General features: G+C 43.8%; 1 protein-coding gene across 1 annotated transcript in view; it reads right to left on the reverse strand.

The window, feature by feature from the left end:
• The window catches only part of LOC120046762 (sorting nexin-29-like), a 165,725-nt gene that overhangs the window by 122,793 nt on the left and 27,231 nt on the right, over positions 1–15,701 (reverse strand). The window contains exons 10-13 of the mRNA XM_038992250.1: positions 15,087–15,174; positions 12,447–12,535; positions 9,251–9,314; positions 8,966–9,094 (exon numbers count right to left, since the gene is read on the reverse strand). Coding sequence (XP_038848178.1) covers positions 8,966–9,094; positions 9,251–9,314; positions 12,447–12,535; positions 15,087–15,174 — 370 coding nt within the window. The remainder of the gene's footprint in view (positions 1–8,965; positions 9,095–9,250; positions 9,315–12,446; positions 12,536–15,086; positions 15,175–15,701) is intronic.

Genomic DNA, 15,701 nt, shown 5'->3' on the forward strand with positions numbered 1-15,701 from the left:
TACATGCAGCCCTACAGGTTTCATGTGATTGTTTACTGTCACTACAGACTCTATGCACGAGGGAGGCGCAAGCGTGTGTATGCTCAGAAGTGTGTGTAGCAGTATGTGTGTTTACAAGGCCTGTGCGGACGCTTACGGTTGGTTTTGGGGGGAAATCAGAATCTAAGAGAATTACGGTGCTGTTAACAACAACAACAACCCCTGCCTTCCTTCCCCGCTCTCGTTGTACCCTGCTTATCGCCTCCCATTCCACCCCACAAAGGACACCCGGGACAGGAGATCTCAAAAAGCCGGCTGATGAGCTCTCGGAGGGACGATAGGGCCGTTGTTATCCGAGTTGGCAAGCCGAAACACAATTCCGGTGCGATTTAATTAAAGGTAATAAATGTCTGGCGTTCCAGAGGCAACGGAGGGGATTCCACAGCTCAGGTGTGTCTCATTGATCACTCCAAATGTGCCCTCCTGCTATGGAAAAGGCAGGTTAGCATTCCCGCATGGGCAGGCGCAGTTACAGTGTTTTCCCTAAGATTTTAACCACAGAATTTCCTGCAATTCTACACATTTTGCCATGGCTTACACTGTGTTCTTATGCTTAGTGACTATAACAGATTCTCTCTGGCCGTCTAATTGTTATTGGTGACTGTTACTTATCAAAGATGATCTTATTTAAAAAATATATAGCTCCTTTATCTTTTCTACATATCTTTTGTTTTACACACTAACCAGACCACCCACGTTGCGTGCGTGACCGTTGCAAAATAAATGTACACAAACAGTACATGTTATTCAATCATTTCATCCAAACTGCTGGTATGTCTCAACAGGCATAGCCAGGCACCGAAATAGAACTTGGTTAGAACTTAGAACCTGGTTCCATTTTAGAGGCTTGACGCGCTGCAAGTTCCACCTCTCTACTCATTGGTTTTTACAAGCATATACCCATGTGGGTGATTGAGAGATGATTGAGGTGCACACTGCAGTCCAGTTGGTGGCGATAATGCACCTTAAAGTTGGTTGCTAACTGCCATATTAAAACAATCCACAGAAGAATGAACAAGGAGTTTTTCTTTTCACTCTGTAATTTAGGTTAGTATTGTGGAGTAAGTATAATGTTGTTTATCCATCCTCAGTTTTCTCCTATCACAGCCATTAAACTCTAACTGTTTTAAAGTCACCATTGGCCTCATGGTGAAATCCTTGAGCAGTTTCCTTCCTCTCCGGCAATTGAATTAGGCAGCAGGCCTGTATCTTTGTAGTGACTGGATGTATTATACACAATTCAAAATATAATTAATAACTTCATCATGCTCAAAGGAATATTCAATGTCTGTTTTATTTATTTTTACCCATCTACCTATAGGTGCTCTTCTTTGCAAGGCATTGGAAAACCTCCCTGGTCTTTATAGTTGAATCTGTGCTTGAAATTCACTGTTTGACTGAGGAACCTTGCAGATAATTATATGTGTGCGGTACAGAGATGAGGTAGTCATTCAAAAATCATGTTAAACAATATTATTGCACACAGAGTGAGTCCATGCAACTTCTTGTGTGAATTGTTAAGCACATTTGTACTCCTGAACATATTTAGGCTTGCCATAACAAATATTTAGGCTTCCATAACAAATATTTAGGCTTGCCACTTTGACATTATGGAGTATTGTGTAGACCAGTGTAGGCCAGGGCTCCAGAGTGGCGCAGCATCTAAGGCACTGCATCTCAGTGCTAGAGGCGTCACTACCGACCTAGGTTCGATTCCAGGCTGTATCAAAACTGGCCATGATTGAGAGTCCCATAAGGCAAAGCACAATTTGCCGAGCGTAATCCAGGTTTGGCTGGGGTAGGCCGTCATTGTAAATAAGAATTTGTTCTTAACTGACTTGCCTGGTTAAATAAAAAAATATAACATTTGGGCTTCCCGAGTGGCGCAGCGGTATAAGGCAGTGCTAGAGGCTTCACTACAGATCCGGGTTCGATCCTGGGCTGTGTTGCAGCCGGCCATGACTGGGAGACTCAAGAGGCGGCGCACAATTGGCCCAGTGTCGTCTGGGTTAGGGGAAGGTTTGGACGTCCTTGTCCCATCGCGCTCTAGCGACTCCTGTGGCAAGCCGGGAGCATGCCCGCTGACACGGTCAACAGCTGTAGGGTATTTCCTCCGACACATTAAGGGTTAAGCAAGCATTGTGTCTTGGCATGGCTCTCGACCTTCGCCTCTCCCGAGTCCGTACAGGAGTTGCAACGATGGGACAAGACTAACTACCAAATGGATATCACGAAATATCAAATAAATCCATTTGATCCATATTAAATTCAGCCTGTACCAACAAAATGTGGAAAAAGTCAAGGGGTTTCAGTACTTTCTGAAAGCACTGTATATCAGGTCTGTACCCGACAGTGCATTCTGAAAGCACTGTATATCAGGGCTGTACCCGACAGTGCATTCTGAAAGCACTGTATATCAGGGCTGTACCCGACAGTGCATTCTGAAAGCACTGTATATCAGGTCTGTACCCGACAGTGCATTCTGAAAGCACTGTATATCAGGGCTGTACCCGACAGTGCATTCTGAAAGCACTGTATATCAGGGCTGTACCCGACAGTGCATTCTGAAAGCACTGTATATCAGGTCTGTACCCGACACTGCATTCTGAAAGCACTGTATATCAGGTCTGTACCCGACAGTGCATTCTGAAAGCACTGTATATCAGGGCTGTACCCGACAGTGCATTCTGAAAGCACTGTATATCAGGGCTGTACCCGACAGTGCATTCTGAAAGCACTGTATATCAGGTCTGTACCCGACACTGCATTCTGAAAGCACTGTATATCAGGTCTGTACCCGACAGTGCATTCTGAAAGCACTGTATATCAGGTCTGTACCCGACACTGCATTCTGAAAGCACTGTATATCAGGGCTGTACCCGACACTGCATTCTGAAAGCACTGTATATTAGGGCTGTACCCGACACTGCATTCTGAAAGCACTGTATATCAGGGCTGTACCCAACAGTACTTTCTGAAAGTATTCAGAACCCTCGACTTTTTCCACATTTAGTTAAGTTACAGCCTTATTCTAAAATTGATTAAATATATTGTTTTCCTCAAATCTACACACATAATGCCAAAGCGAAAACATTTTTTTTTTTTTTTATAGAATAAAAAAGATAAGTATTTACATAAATATTCAGACCCTTTGCTATGAGACTCAAAATTGATTGCTCGACTAAAGACATTTCGGTTGACCAACAGCCTATTGACCAAACAATCGACCAGTCGACTAAATGGGGTCAGCCCTACTGTAGAAACAGAGAGAGATGCCATATAGTTTAAAACCTTCAATGTTGATGAAACAGTGCTGTGGCCAGACCTAAAAACCTGATTCGCATTCCATTTAAGATGTTGTTTTCTTGGAAGTAGGCCTTTAGCTGCCTACTAACAAAGGACCTCAGTACATTTGACAGTACAGACAATTTTGATATGGGTCGATAATTGTCAAGTAGCGAAGGATCTCCACCTTTCAGGAGAGGCAGTACAAAAGCAGATTTTCATAACTTGGGGATTTCGTTAACTTCTTTGGGACTGGGGGGCAGTATTGAGTAGCTTGGATAAAAATGTGCCCAGAGTAAACTGCCTGCTACTCAGGCCTAAAAGCTAGAATATGCATATAATTAGTAGATTTGGATAGAAAACACTCTGAAGTTTCTAAAACTGTTTGAATGATGTCTGTGAGTATAACAGAACTCATATGGCAGGCAAAAACCTGAGAAAAAATCCAACCAGGAAGTGGGAAATCTGAGGTTTGAAGTTTTTCAAGTCATTGCCTATCGAATATACAGTGTCTATGGGGTCATATTGCACTTCGTAAGGCTTCCACTAGATGTCAACAGTCTTTAGAAACTTGTTTGAGGCTTATACTGTGAAGGAGGGGTGAATGAGAGCTGTTTCAACCAGATGTCTGGCAGAGTGCCATGAGCTCAGTCTCGCGCGCTCCCGTGAGAGTTAGCTGCGTTCCATTGCATTTCTACAGACAAAGGAATTCTCCGGTTGAAACATTATTGAAGATTTATGATAAAAACATCCTAAAGATTGATTCTATACTTCGTTTGACATGTTTCTACGAACTGTAATATGACTTTTCGTCTGAACTTTCGCCTGGACTTGCCCGCGCCTCCTGAGTTTGGATGTGTACTAAACGCGCAAACAAAAAGGAGGTATTTGGACATAAATGATGGACTTTATCGAACAAAACAAACATTTATTGTGGAACTGGGATTCCTGGGAGTGCATTCTGATGAAGATCATCAAAGGTAAGTGAATATTTATATTCAAATTTGAATTTGGCACCCTGCAATTTCACTGGCTATTGGCGAGGTGGGACGCTACCGTCCCACATATCCCAGAGAGGTTTTAACATCAAGCGTGATGTTAAAAATACATGTTAAGGAGAAGCAATGATGTCTGCAGCTAGGTGTAGGAAGCGGGGGTATAGTTCATCAGGTCCAGGAGATTTTTTCCATCAATTTCTTTCAGGGCTTTACACACTTCTGAAACAGAGAAGGATGAAATGGGGAACCTGGTGAAGGAGTGCACAGGGGTGTCAGGTAAATTCATAGGGGGCTCAATTATACCTTTGACCTTTTCAAATAAACTGCCTGCATCTAAAAAAGTATTCAAGGCTTTCAGAATGGAGGTTCTCTCAGTTACAATCTGTATGTCTCCCAACAATTGTTTGGGAAGCTGTGTATCTTTTTTGCACTCCAAACCTTTCACTACTTGCTAAAATTTGGATGGAGTATTTCAATTATCTGAAGTAGATTTCAGGTAGTGGTCTGCTTTCATTTAATTCCATTCAATGCTAGACACATCCTGTAAAACACCTTGAATATCAAACCGTTTCCAGTTTCTTTTCGTAATGACACTTGGAAATTTCTTAGGAATTTTACCATCTCACACACAGGCAATAGCACAGTGATCACTTATGTCATTTGCAAAAATACCAGAAGCATTAAAACGATGAGGAGTATTGGTTAAGATCAAATCAATCAAAGAGGACATTTTATATTTAACCTAGTTACACTGTTGACAATCTGAGTGAGATTGTAGGTATTGCATAGAATTTAGAGTTGATCAGAGCTAGATGTTAACCAGTCCTGATTCAGATCACCCATCAGGACAAACTCAGAGTTGACATTCTGTGATAACAATTCGAAAATAGAATCCAGAGAGACAACAGTAGCAGATGGAGGTCTACAACAACATTTAAAGATGAGCCGAGGTTTAGGTTCAAAGACAGATATTCAAATTGCTGAGGTTAAGTAACAGAAGTCAACAAGACCACCGAGAACTTGTCTTTTACGTATACAGCAACACCGCCACCCTTAGATTTACGATCTGTACAAAACACATTGTAACCATTTATGCCAATATTTTAGTCTGTAATAGATTTTTTTGAGCCAGGTTTCAGAAAACATAAATACATCAGGGTCAGCAGTTTTTATCCATATATTCACAAAATCAAGCTTCAGCAGAAGACTTCTTACACTCATATGCAAAAACTTCAGGCCACTCTGACTACTTAATTGGGCAGGGATAAGAATGTCAGGACCTGGGTTAGACTGCACATTTCCAGACAATAGAAGCAGCAAGATTATGGCAAGTCTAGATCGAGGGCTACAACATTTGGATTTATAGACAGCACTTGAAGGAGAATTCATAGTCAAAGTCTTTAACGCCACATATTTCAGGAGATGTGTGAAGTCCAGAGACATGGTTAAATACCAAGAGAAGAGTCCTGACATGTAAAAACAGGAATGGTTAAATACCAAGAGAAGAGTCCTGACATGTAAAAACAGGAATGGTTAAATACCAAGAGAACAGTCCTGACATGTAAGAACAGGAATGGTTAAATACCAAGAGAACAGTCCTGACATGTAAAAACAGGAGTCTTATTTCTCCCATATTGTTTGGGAGAAATGTGCATAGTTCTCACGCGCACTTCCGGAGCAAGCGTAGGGTTTCTCTCAAAACTCGAGGGAGAAACAGTCATATATTTCCTCATTCACAGAGCAACGGGCTCTAAAAGTTTCGCCAACATTGTAAAAGCCAAGTGTAGACAACAGCAAAATGAACAACAGCAACATGTTTGTTTATTGCCCTAAGAGTCACTAATCAAATAGTCCAACCACAGATCAATAAAAAGTTAGCGATGTCTGCGTATGATGTAGGCGAGCAAAGCTCCGGGGATAGAGAGGGTGGCAAGGGCACCTGTACCAGAATGGGAGAGACAGAGCAGGGCAGGCACGGGGCAGGCAGGCAGAGAGATCAGTTCTCTGGCCAACAGTGCACATGGATCGCACTGTATCGACGTGAAAATATATCGACATAGGCTGACCTTGACACATGGATTGTGTGTGTGTGGCATTCAGAGGGTGAATGGGCAAAATTTAAGTGCCTTTGAATGGAGTATGAATGTAGGTGTCAGGCGCACCGGTTAGTGTCAAGAACTGCAATGCTGCTGGGTTTTTCATGCCCAACAGTTTCCTGTGTATCAAGAACGGTTCACCACCAAAACAACATCCAGCCAACTTGACACAACTATGGGAAGCATTGAAGTCAAAATGGGTCAGCATCCCTGTGGAATGCTTTCAACACCTTGTAGAGTCCATGCCCTGATGAATTGAGGCTGTTCTGAGGGCAAAAGGGGGTGGTACTCAAAATTAGAAAGGTGTTCCTAATGTTTTGTACAGTGAGAGTATGTGTAGCCATCTATTGTACTATAGAGTAATATGAAGGTGTCACTGAAGGAAAGACAATGTAGAGGACGACCTAGAAGTATAATGTAGGGGCTGTGTTCTTACACAAGAACAGAAACAGACTGACAACTGGAACTGGAGAATATGTCCCAGACAGTCCTTTTTTATATGGGCTCATCATTCTACATTACAAGTATCCCTGAAAGTTTCAAAGGCATCCTACAGCACTAACTTAGCTGTGTATTGTACAACCGGCATGTGTCGTTGAGGGAGTTTAACATGGGGGTATTCCACCCAAACATCTCGGTCAGAATGGACGGTCTATAAGCCCATTAGTGAAATTGGGTCAGCTGAGAGAGGAAAAGTCCAGATATCAGAAAGAGTAAGAGGCAGGAAGAGTTTCAACAACTTCCTGTTTGACCTCTACTGAAGGCTTCTGGGATTGCAGTCCCAGAGGTTTGATTTGGATTTGACAGTAAAAAACAGAGTATAAACCTGCCCCAGTTAGAGAAAACATTACAGTAAAACACTCAGAGGATAAAATACAGGACGTCTATGTCTAATACTCCTGAGTGCCATTTAGAGGCTCTACAAACAATACTTCAAACATTTACTGTGGTTTTCCTTTCATAAACCTTCTTCCTCTGTGCCCACAGCACAGTAGGCAGACGGAGTAGAGTAGAAGACTGTTGAAAGTGGGAGCTTCAACTGTACAGTAGCCCCTTGAGACAGCTAGATAATTGACTTCACAAAGCAGCAAAACAACTAAAATCCTCTCAGCAACTACAGTAAAATCACCCAAACCTTAGGAGGGGTCTTTACAGTACATCAATATCCCATTCTCAACCACCTTCAGGAAACACTCAGTGCCAAGTAAGAAGAAAGAATAATCTCTCAGTGTGTGTTTCCTCCAAACCGAGCAGAGGACCACTTTCTCTTTGGCCAGGCCCACTCTCTCCTGGCCGCCTGCCCAGCCCCCTTCCTGGGTGAGATCTCATTTCTGCTCTGCTAACATCACCGGAAGAACGGCCCGAGCTCCATGCTGGTAGGGAATAGGCTCTCTGCGTCCGTGTGTGCTTGAAAACATGTGCCTCAGTCAGTCAGCGTTACATACATGTGTGTCAGAAGCATTGCCTCAGTCAGTCAGCGTTACATACATACGTGTCAGAAGCATTGCGTCAGTCAGTGTTACATACATGTGTGTCAGAAGCATTGCCTCAGTCAGTCAGCGTTACATACGTGTCAGAAGCATTGCCTCAGTCAGTCAGCGTTACATACATACGTGTCAGAAGCATTGCCTCAGTCAGTGTGCGGCCCACGTCTTAACCAGCCCAGTACCCACTCCTCTCACTGTGATGAATCAATGTGGGTAAATCTATGAGAGGATCTTAGTCCAGCTCACATCCACTGGGCTTTGTTAGACACACACAGGAAGGGCTTACTTACCAATTCCAGTATTTTTAGAGACTATTGATTAGATCAGGCCAGATTTGGGTGGAGGATAGCACTTGAGTGTGAGTGGCTGGCTGGAGTTTCCTGTTTGGCTTAAAAGTGTAGCAAGGTGGAAGGACTGGACTGGCTAAGATAGAACACTCTAAAAAAGTGTGACTAAGTGGCTCAAATGTTAAAAGCGCACTTCGCAGCATACTCAACTCATTCACTTAAGACGCCACCCAAAAAACACACTCGCTCATATTGAACTTCTGAAGACTGTTTCCATTGAGATCCATGTTTTTCCTTTTCTAACCACCAATGGTCCACTGTTCTGCCTGCACTATGGAGCCCTGACCTGTTCATTGGACATCCCTCTCTCAACCTCTGAATGCTCAGCTATGAAAAGCCAACTGACATTAACTCCTGAGGTGCTGACCTGTTGCACCCTCTACAACCACTGTGATTATTATATGATCCTGCTGGTCATCTATGAACGATCTGGACTTAATGGCCATGAACTCTTATAATCACAGCCAGAAAAGGACTGGCCACCCCTCAGAGCCTGGTTCCTCTCTAGGTTTCTTCCTAGGTTCCTGCCTTTCTAGGGAGTTTTTCCTAGCCACCGTGCTTCAACATCTGCATTGCTTGCTATTTGGGGTATTAGGCTGGGTTTCTGTAGAAGCACTTTGTGACATCTGCTGATTTATTGTAGCACAGGGATAGGAAACCAACTGAGCCATGGGAACCTGCCGTTGGGAACAACCACCACCAGTGGAACCCACCTGCCCAGAGCCTGCACCTTGGCTGTGTGTCTCTCCTCCAGCTCATCCAGGCGTCTCCTCAGGGTGTCTGTCTCCTGCCTCAGCCCTGCAGAGTGCTCCATCTCCCCATCCAGCAGGCTGCGCAGGGACCTCGAGTCCCGGAAGACACAACACAATACTGTTACCGTACAGTCACAAAAAACACAGTCACAGAAAACTTGCATACATAGCTCTAAATTCCACTAGATTTTTCACAACATGTCAAAGATCAACTCATACCATCAACATTAGGAGAGAGGAACTCACATGTTGTGTTCATCCAGCTCATCCTTCCTGTTCATCATGGCTACTATGGCCTGGCGGAGCTCCACTGCGGATGAGAGACCGTTAAACACAGACAAACACACAGATGCCAAAAACTAAATCTGGAAAAGTGGTTATTGTTCACATTTCTTTTACTCTGCTCATATTGAAGTCTCATCACTACCACTACTGTGCCACTGAGCTGAGCGATACATGAAATACTCAACTGGTTTCATACTGCATGTGCTGCTGCCTGTAGCCAACTCTTCTGTCGTTGTCATGACGACACAAGTTAGGTCCAGAACATGGAGCAGGGCTACTCAACTGGTGGCCCGCGGGCCAGATAGGGCTCTTTTATTCAATTTAGAATGGCCCTTTGATCAATTCTGAACATAAATTTGACAAAATGTACAAAAACTCTGCAAAAACCTGATGTTTAGTACGAAAAAGGAGCCCTCTTTCAATATTCTTCAATTGGAGAATCTGTTTTCCTGTAGACCCACCGATTAATTGTTGTCAATCGTCACCAAACATACAAGTTACAGCCAATCAGAGCTGCTAACAGGGGTACAGGGTCTGTCTGCCCGACTATCAGCTTTTTCACCGCAGATGAGATCACTACACTGCCTGATACACCAGAGTGTGCTTCGTGCAACACGTAGAACGCTCTGTCTGTCTGCATGCTACGTGTTGCTTGTCCTATGTTGCACTGTCTGTCGGCGTGCTACGTGTTGCTTGTCCTATGTTGCACTGTCTGTCGGCGTGCTACGTGTTGCCTGTCCTATGTTGCGCTGTCTGTCGGCGTGCTACGTGTTGCTTGTCCTATGTTGCGCTGTCTGTCGGCGTGCTACGTGTTGCTTGTCCTATGTTGCGCTGTCTATCGGCGTGCTACGTGTTGCTTGTCCTATGTTGCGCTGTCTGTCGCCGTGCTACGTGTTGCTTGTCCTATGTTGCGCTGTCTGTCGGCGTGCTACGTGTTGCTTGTCCTATGTTGCTCAGTCTGTCGGCGTGCTACGTGTTGCTTGTCCTATGTTGCTCAGTCTGTCGGCGTGCTACGTGTTGCTTGTCCTATGTTGCTCAGTCTGTCGGCGTGCTACGTGTTGCTTGTCCTATGTTGCTCTGCATGTGCTCACTGCTTATTGTTTATCAATATTTGTATTGTTTTTAATAACCGGCCCAGGGACTGCGGTTGAATATTAGCGGGCTGCCTAAAACTGTCACTTTTACTGAAAGGTTGATTGAAATGTGCACTGTCCCTGTAAAAATACAAAAACTCTAACTCACTTTGGGACTACAAGGGAGGGATAAAACAGTTATTGACATGACTGAAATTGAAGTGTGTTATTTCCCCCTCTGATTTGAGCCCAAACAAAACGCTCCCTTTCCCTGCGCAATTTGATTCAGTCATCAGCACAGATCAATTCCGTAATGTTGGAGTTTCCAGATAAACTGAAAGCTAACTTTGCAACGAGATTTGATGAGTTTAAGTCCCTACAGAGGTGGTGCAATTTATTATAGGGACCCGTTCTCTACTGATGCAGGGGGAGAGAGACCTCCACAAAAGCTAGTCAACTGAGATGCCATGCATAAAAGGTTTCTGTGTAAAAAAAAAAAATGAAAAAGAAAGAAAATCGTTAAATAATAAAGAAATGGAAAATAGAACAGAATGTGATGCTGGTCAGCTGAGATATGCCATGCATGAAAGGTTTCCCATGTGTAAATAAAAACAACTTCATCTTTTATGTCTGTAAAACGGACAGGAAAGTAGAAATGAAAGTGATGCAGGTCAACTGTGTACAAATGTGTTCGATTATTTAAAATAAATTACACATTGAATTAGGCTAATCTTAAAGCACTTAAAATGAACTTTTAGCAACATTTGATTTGAATAAAAGTGCTTTATAAACATCATAATTGTGTCTTTGCATTGTTTTCTAATACCGGTTTTAGTAATCCCATGAAGAAAATGTCTTGCCCCCCTGTAAAATACCTTTTTCAAATCTGGCCCCCGTAAGAATATAGTTGAATAGCCTTGACATAGCGCATGGGACCAGCCAGGCTACTAAAATAGCACCTCGGCCCAGATACATACACACTTCATCACCATACAGTCACAGCACAGCTCTTTACTCACATGACGGATATAGGCTAATACATAGCACTGCACTGAGAGAAGTAGGTCTATGGAAAAAGTGACAAGTGCCAAGGCCTTATGAATACCAAAGTATTTACTCAATTAAAAGCAAATAAATGATACAGATCAGCTGTTGGCTATCAACAGCCACGAAGCTTAGAAGTGGAGCGTGTTTTGGCCCCGGACGCATTTCAAAAGGTAGGTCTTCAACCCAAAGCCTCGGCTAAGTGGCTGGTTGAGGTGAAGAAGAGGAGGATGAAGATGGGCACTAGAGGAGCAGAGGACAGAACCATTATTTCTGGAGCTCCCAACTCCACATCACTGCTCCAGAAATATGTGTAACATTTACGACAACCATGCATTCACCACAGGAAAACAGCACCGGCGATCCATTAACGAGCTGTATAGTGTGTGTGTGGCAGACACTAACATAATGGTGGACCTTGGCTTACGTTCTTTATACTGCACACAATGTTCTCTATCTATACACACACAGTACTCCTCTTTTGAGAGCTGCTAATCTTTTGAGTGTTTGACTATAGACGTGAGTTACAACTTTAGATGTGACTGTGGGTCTTCCACAGTGCTTAAAGGCAGACCGTCACACTTGGATCCCCAGCCCTGACACCCTGACTAACATTACAGGCTTGGTGAGACCCACACACAGGAAACACATAACATCAATATGAGCATCAGCGGGGCTAACCTCTGCTAAGCTTTAGAGAATTACACAAATCACGTCCTAGAGGCGAAAACACAGACATCGTGTAAACGGTTGACTGGTTCAGGGCATTTTATATTTCAGGAAGTTTTGAAAGACAATAGAGCGGAAGAAATGTGGATAACTGGTGTGTGTTGTATAGAGAAATGAGATCTATCGAAGAAGACATGCTTTTCTGAGGGTACCGTTCTGTTTCAGTCCTATAAACTGGAGACTACCGTTTGAGTACACACAGGGCACACCGATACTGAATTAACAGTGCCATCTCCTGGTTGAATAAAGAAATTCTCATCATACTGAATTCCCTTCTTAAAACACATGTTTAGTATACCACACACACTCACCCACTGTCATGGACTCTGGTAGACCGGGGGTGGCACTGGGCAGGACACTGGAGAGAGGTGCATTCTGGACAGGCGGGCTGGCCTCCAAGCTGCAACACCACAGAGAGAGAATGTTACGTACATATCTCCATCCAATAACTCTCAAGACTATTGAAATCAAATGTTATTGGTCACATAGACATGGTTAGCAGATGTTAATGCGAGTGTAGCGAAATGCTTGTGCTTCTATTTCCGACAGTGCAGTAATATCTAACAAGTAATCTAAAAATTCCACAACAACTACCTAATACACACAAATCTAAGTAAAGGGATGGAATAAGAATATGTACATATAAATATATGGATGAGTGATGACCGAGAAGCTTAGGCAAGATGCAATAGATGGTATAAAATACAGTATATACACATGAGATGAGTAATGCAAGATATGTAAATATTATTAAAGTGGCAACAGCCTCTCTATGTCAGTGACGGCTGTTTAACAGTCTGATGGCCTTGAGATAGAAGCTGTGTTTCAGTCTCTCGGTCCCTGCTTTGATGCACCTGTACTGACCTCGCCTTCTGGATGATAGCGGGGTGAACAGGCAGTGGCTCGTGTGGTTGTTGTCCTTGATGATCTTTTTGGCCTTCCTGTGACATCGGGTGCTGTAGGTGTCCTGGAAGGCAGGTAGTTCACCCCCGGTGATGCGTAGTGCAAACCGCACCACCCTCTGGAGAGCCTTGCGGTTGTGGGTGGTGCAGTTGCCATACCAGGCTGTGATACAGCCCTACAGGATGCTCTCAATTGTGCATCTGTATAAGTTTGTGAGGGTTTTAGGTGATAAGCCAAATTTCTTTAGCCTCCTGAGGTTGAAGAGGCGTCACCACACTGTCTGTGTGGGTGGACCATTTCAGTTTGTCAGTGATGTGTACGGTGAGGAATATATATTTTTTAAACGTTCCACCTTCTCCACTGCTGGCCCGTCAATGTGGATGGGGGGGTGCTCCCTCTGCTGTTTCCTGAATTCCACGATCATCTCCTTTGTTTTGTTGACGTTGAGGTTGTTTTCCTGACAGCACACTCAGAGGGCCCTCACCTACTTCCTGTAGGCTGTCTCGTCATTGTTGGTAATCAAGCCCACTACTGTTGTCGTCTACAAACTGGATGATTGAGTTGGAGGCGTGCATGGCCACGCAGTCATGGGTGAACAGGGAGTACAAAGGGGGCTGAGCACGCACCGTTGTGGGGCCCCAGTGTTGAGGATCAACGAAGAGATGTTGTTTCCCACCTTCACCACCTGGAGTGGCCTGTCAGAAAGTCCAGGGCCCAATTGCACAGGGTGGGGTTGAGACCCTGGGCGTCAAGCTTAATGATGAGCTTGGAGGGTACTATGGTGTTGAATGCTGAGCTGTAGTTGATGAACAGCATTCTTACATAGGTATTACTCTTGTCCATATGGGATAGGGCAGTGTGATGGCAATTACATCGTCTGTGGACCTATTGGGGCGGTATGCAAATTGAAGTGGGTCTAGGGTGGCAGGTAAGGTGATATGATCCTTGACTAGTCTCTCAAAGCACTTCATGACAGAAGTGAGTGTACGGGGCGATAGTCATTTAGTTCAGTTACCTTTGCCTTCTTGGGTACCTTTGCCTTCTTGAAGCATGTAGGGACAGCAGACTGGGATAGGGAGAGATTGAATATGTCCGTGAACACACCAGCCAGCTGGTCTGGGCATGCTCTGAGGACGCGGCTAGGGATGCGTCTGGGCTGGCAGCCTTGCGAGGGTTAACACATTTAAATGTCTTACTTCGGCAATGGAGGAGGAGAGGGAGGGCCCGCAGTCCTTGGTAGCTGGCCACGTCGGTGGCACTGTATTATCCTCAAAGCGGACAAAGGTGTTTAGTTTGTCTGGAAGCGTGACGTCTGTGTCCGTGACATCGGTGTCCGTGACGTGGCTGGTTTTTCATTTTGTTGTCCGTAATTGCCTGTAGACCCTGCCACATACGTCTCGTGTCTGAGCCGTTGAATTGCGACTCCACTTCATCCCTATACCGACATTTCGCTTGTTTGATTGCCTTGGAGGGAATAACAACACTGTTTATATTCGGCCATATTCCCAGTCATCTTTCCATTGTTGAATGCAGTGGGTTGCGCTTTCAGTTTTGCGCGAATACCGCCATCTATCCACGGTTTCTGGTTAGGGTAAGTTTTAATAGTCTTCGATGCACTTCCTTATAAACTCACTCACAGAATCAGCGTATAAATCGATGTTATTCTGAGGCTGCCTGGAACATTTCCCAGTCCGTGTGATCAAAACAATCTTGAAGCGTGGATTCCGATTGGTCAGACAAGCGTTGAATAGTTCTAGTCACGGGTACATCCTGTTTGAGTTCCTGCCTGTAGGACGGTAGGAGCAAAATGGAGTCGTGGTCGGATTTGCCGAAGGAAGGGTTGGGGAGGGCCTTGCATGCATTGCGGAACTTTAGAGTAACAGTGATCGAGTGTATTGCCCGCACGAGTCAATATGCTGATAGGATTTAGGTAGCCTTGTCCTCAAATTTGCTTTGTTAAAATCAAAACTATGAAATATTGAAGTGAGGTCGGTTTTCTTCCCTCCCTTGTTAAGATCATGTGCATGTAAAATTGACTGACAACATACTTGAACTGCAGCTGGGTTCTGGTTGTCTCGTGGTCGCCTGTGGAATCTGTCTGTACAGGAAATGCAACCGTATCCTCCACTGAACTGACTGAAACAAAATGAAAGTGCAAACAATGCTGAGGAATGTTTTGGGTCAAATCTGTCTGCTTTAAGAATATGCTTCCCATATTCAACAGAAGCTTAGTAAATGTACAGAACCAGTCAAAAGTGGACACACCTACTCATTCCAGGGTTTTTCTTTATTTTGACTATTTTCTACATTGTAGAATAATAGTGAAGACTTCAAAACTGTAAAATAACACATATGGAATCATGTAGTGACCAAAAAAGTGCCAAGAGTGTGCAAAGCTGTCATCAAGGCAAAGGGTGGTTACTACATGATTCCTTAAGTTTATTTCATAGCTTTGATGTCTTCACTATTATTCTGCAATGTAGAAAATAGTAAAAATAAAGAAAAACCCTTGAATGAGTAGGTGTCCAAACTTTTGACTGGTACTGTATAATTACCTCTAAGTAACGTCGCACACTATTCTCTTTTAACACCAGTCTGCCGTTTCTATAGAAACAATCTCCAAAAATGAACACTATGAACCAACACGCTATAACCAAACTTCT

The sequence above is a fragment of the Salvelinus namaycush genome, chromosome 4 (genome assembly GCF_016432855.1).
Source record: "Salvelinus namaycush isolate Seneca chromosome 4, SaNama_1.0, whole genome shotgun sequence".
NCBI lineage: Eukaryota > Metazoa > Chordata > Actinopteri > Salmoniformes > Salmonidae > Salvelinus > Salvelinus namaycush.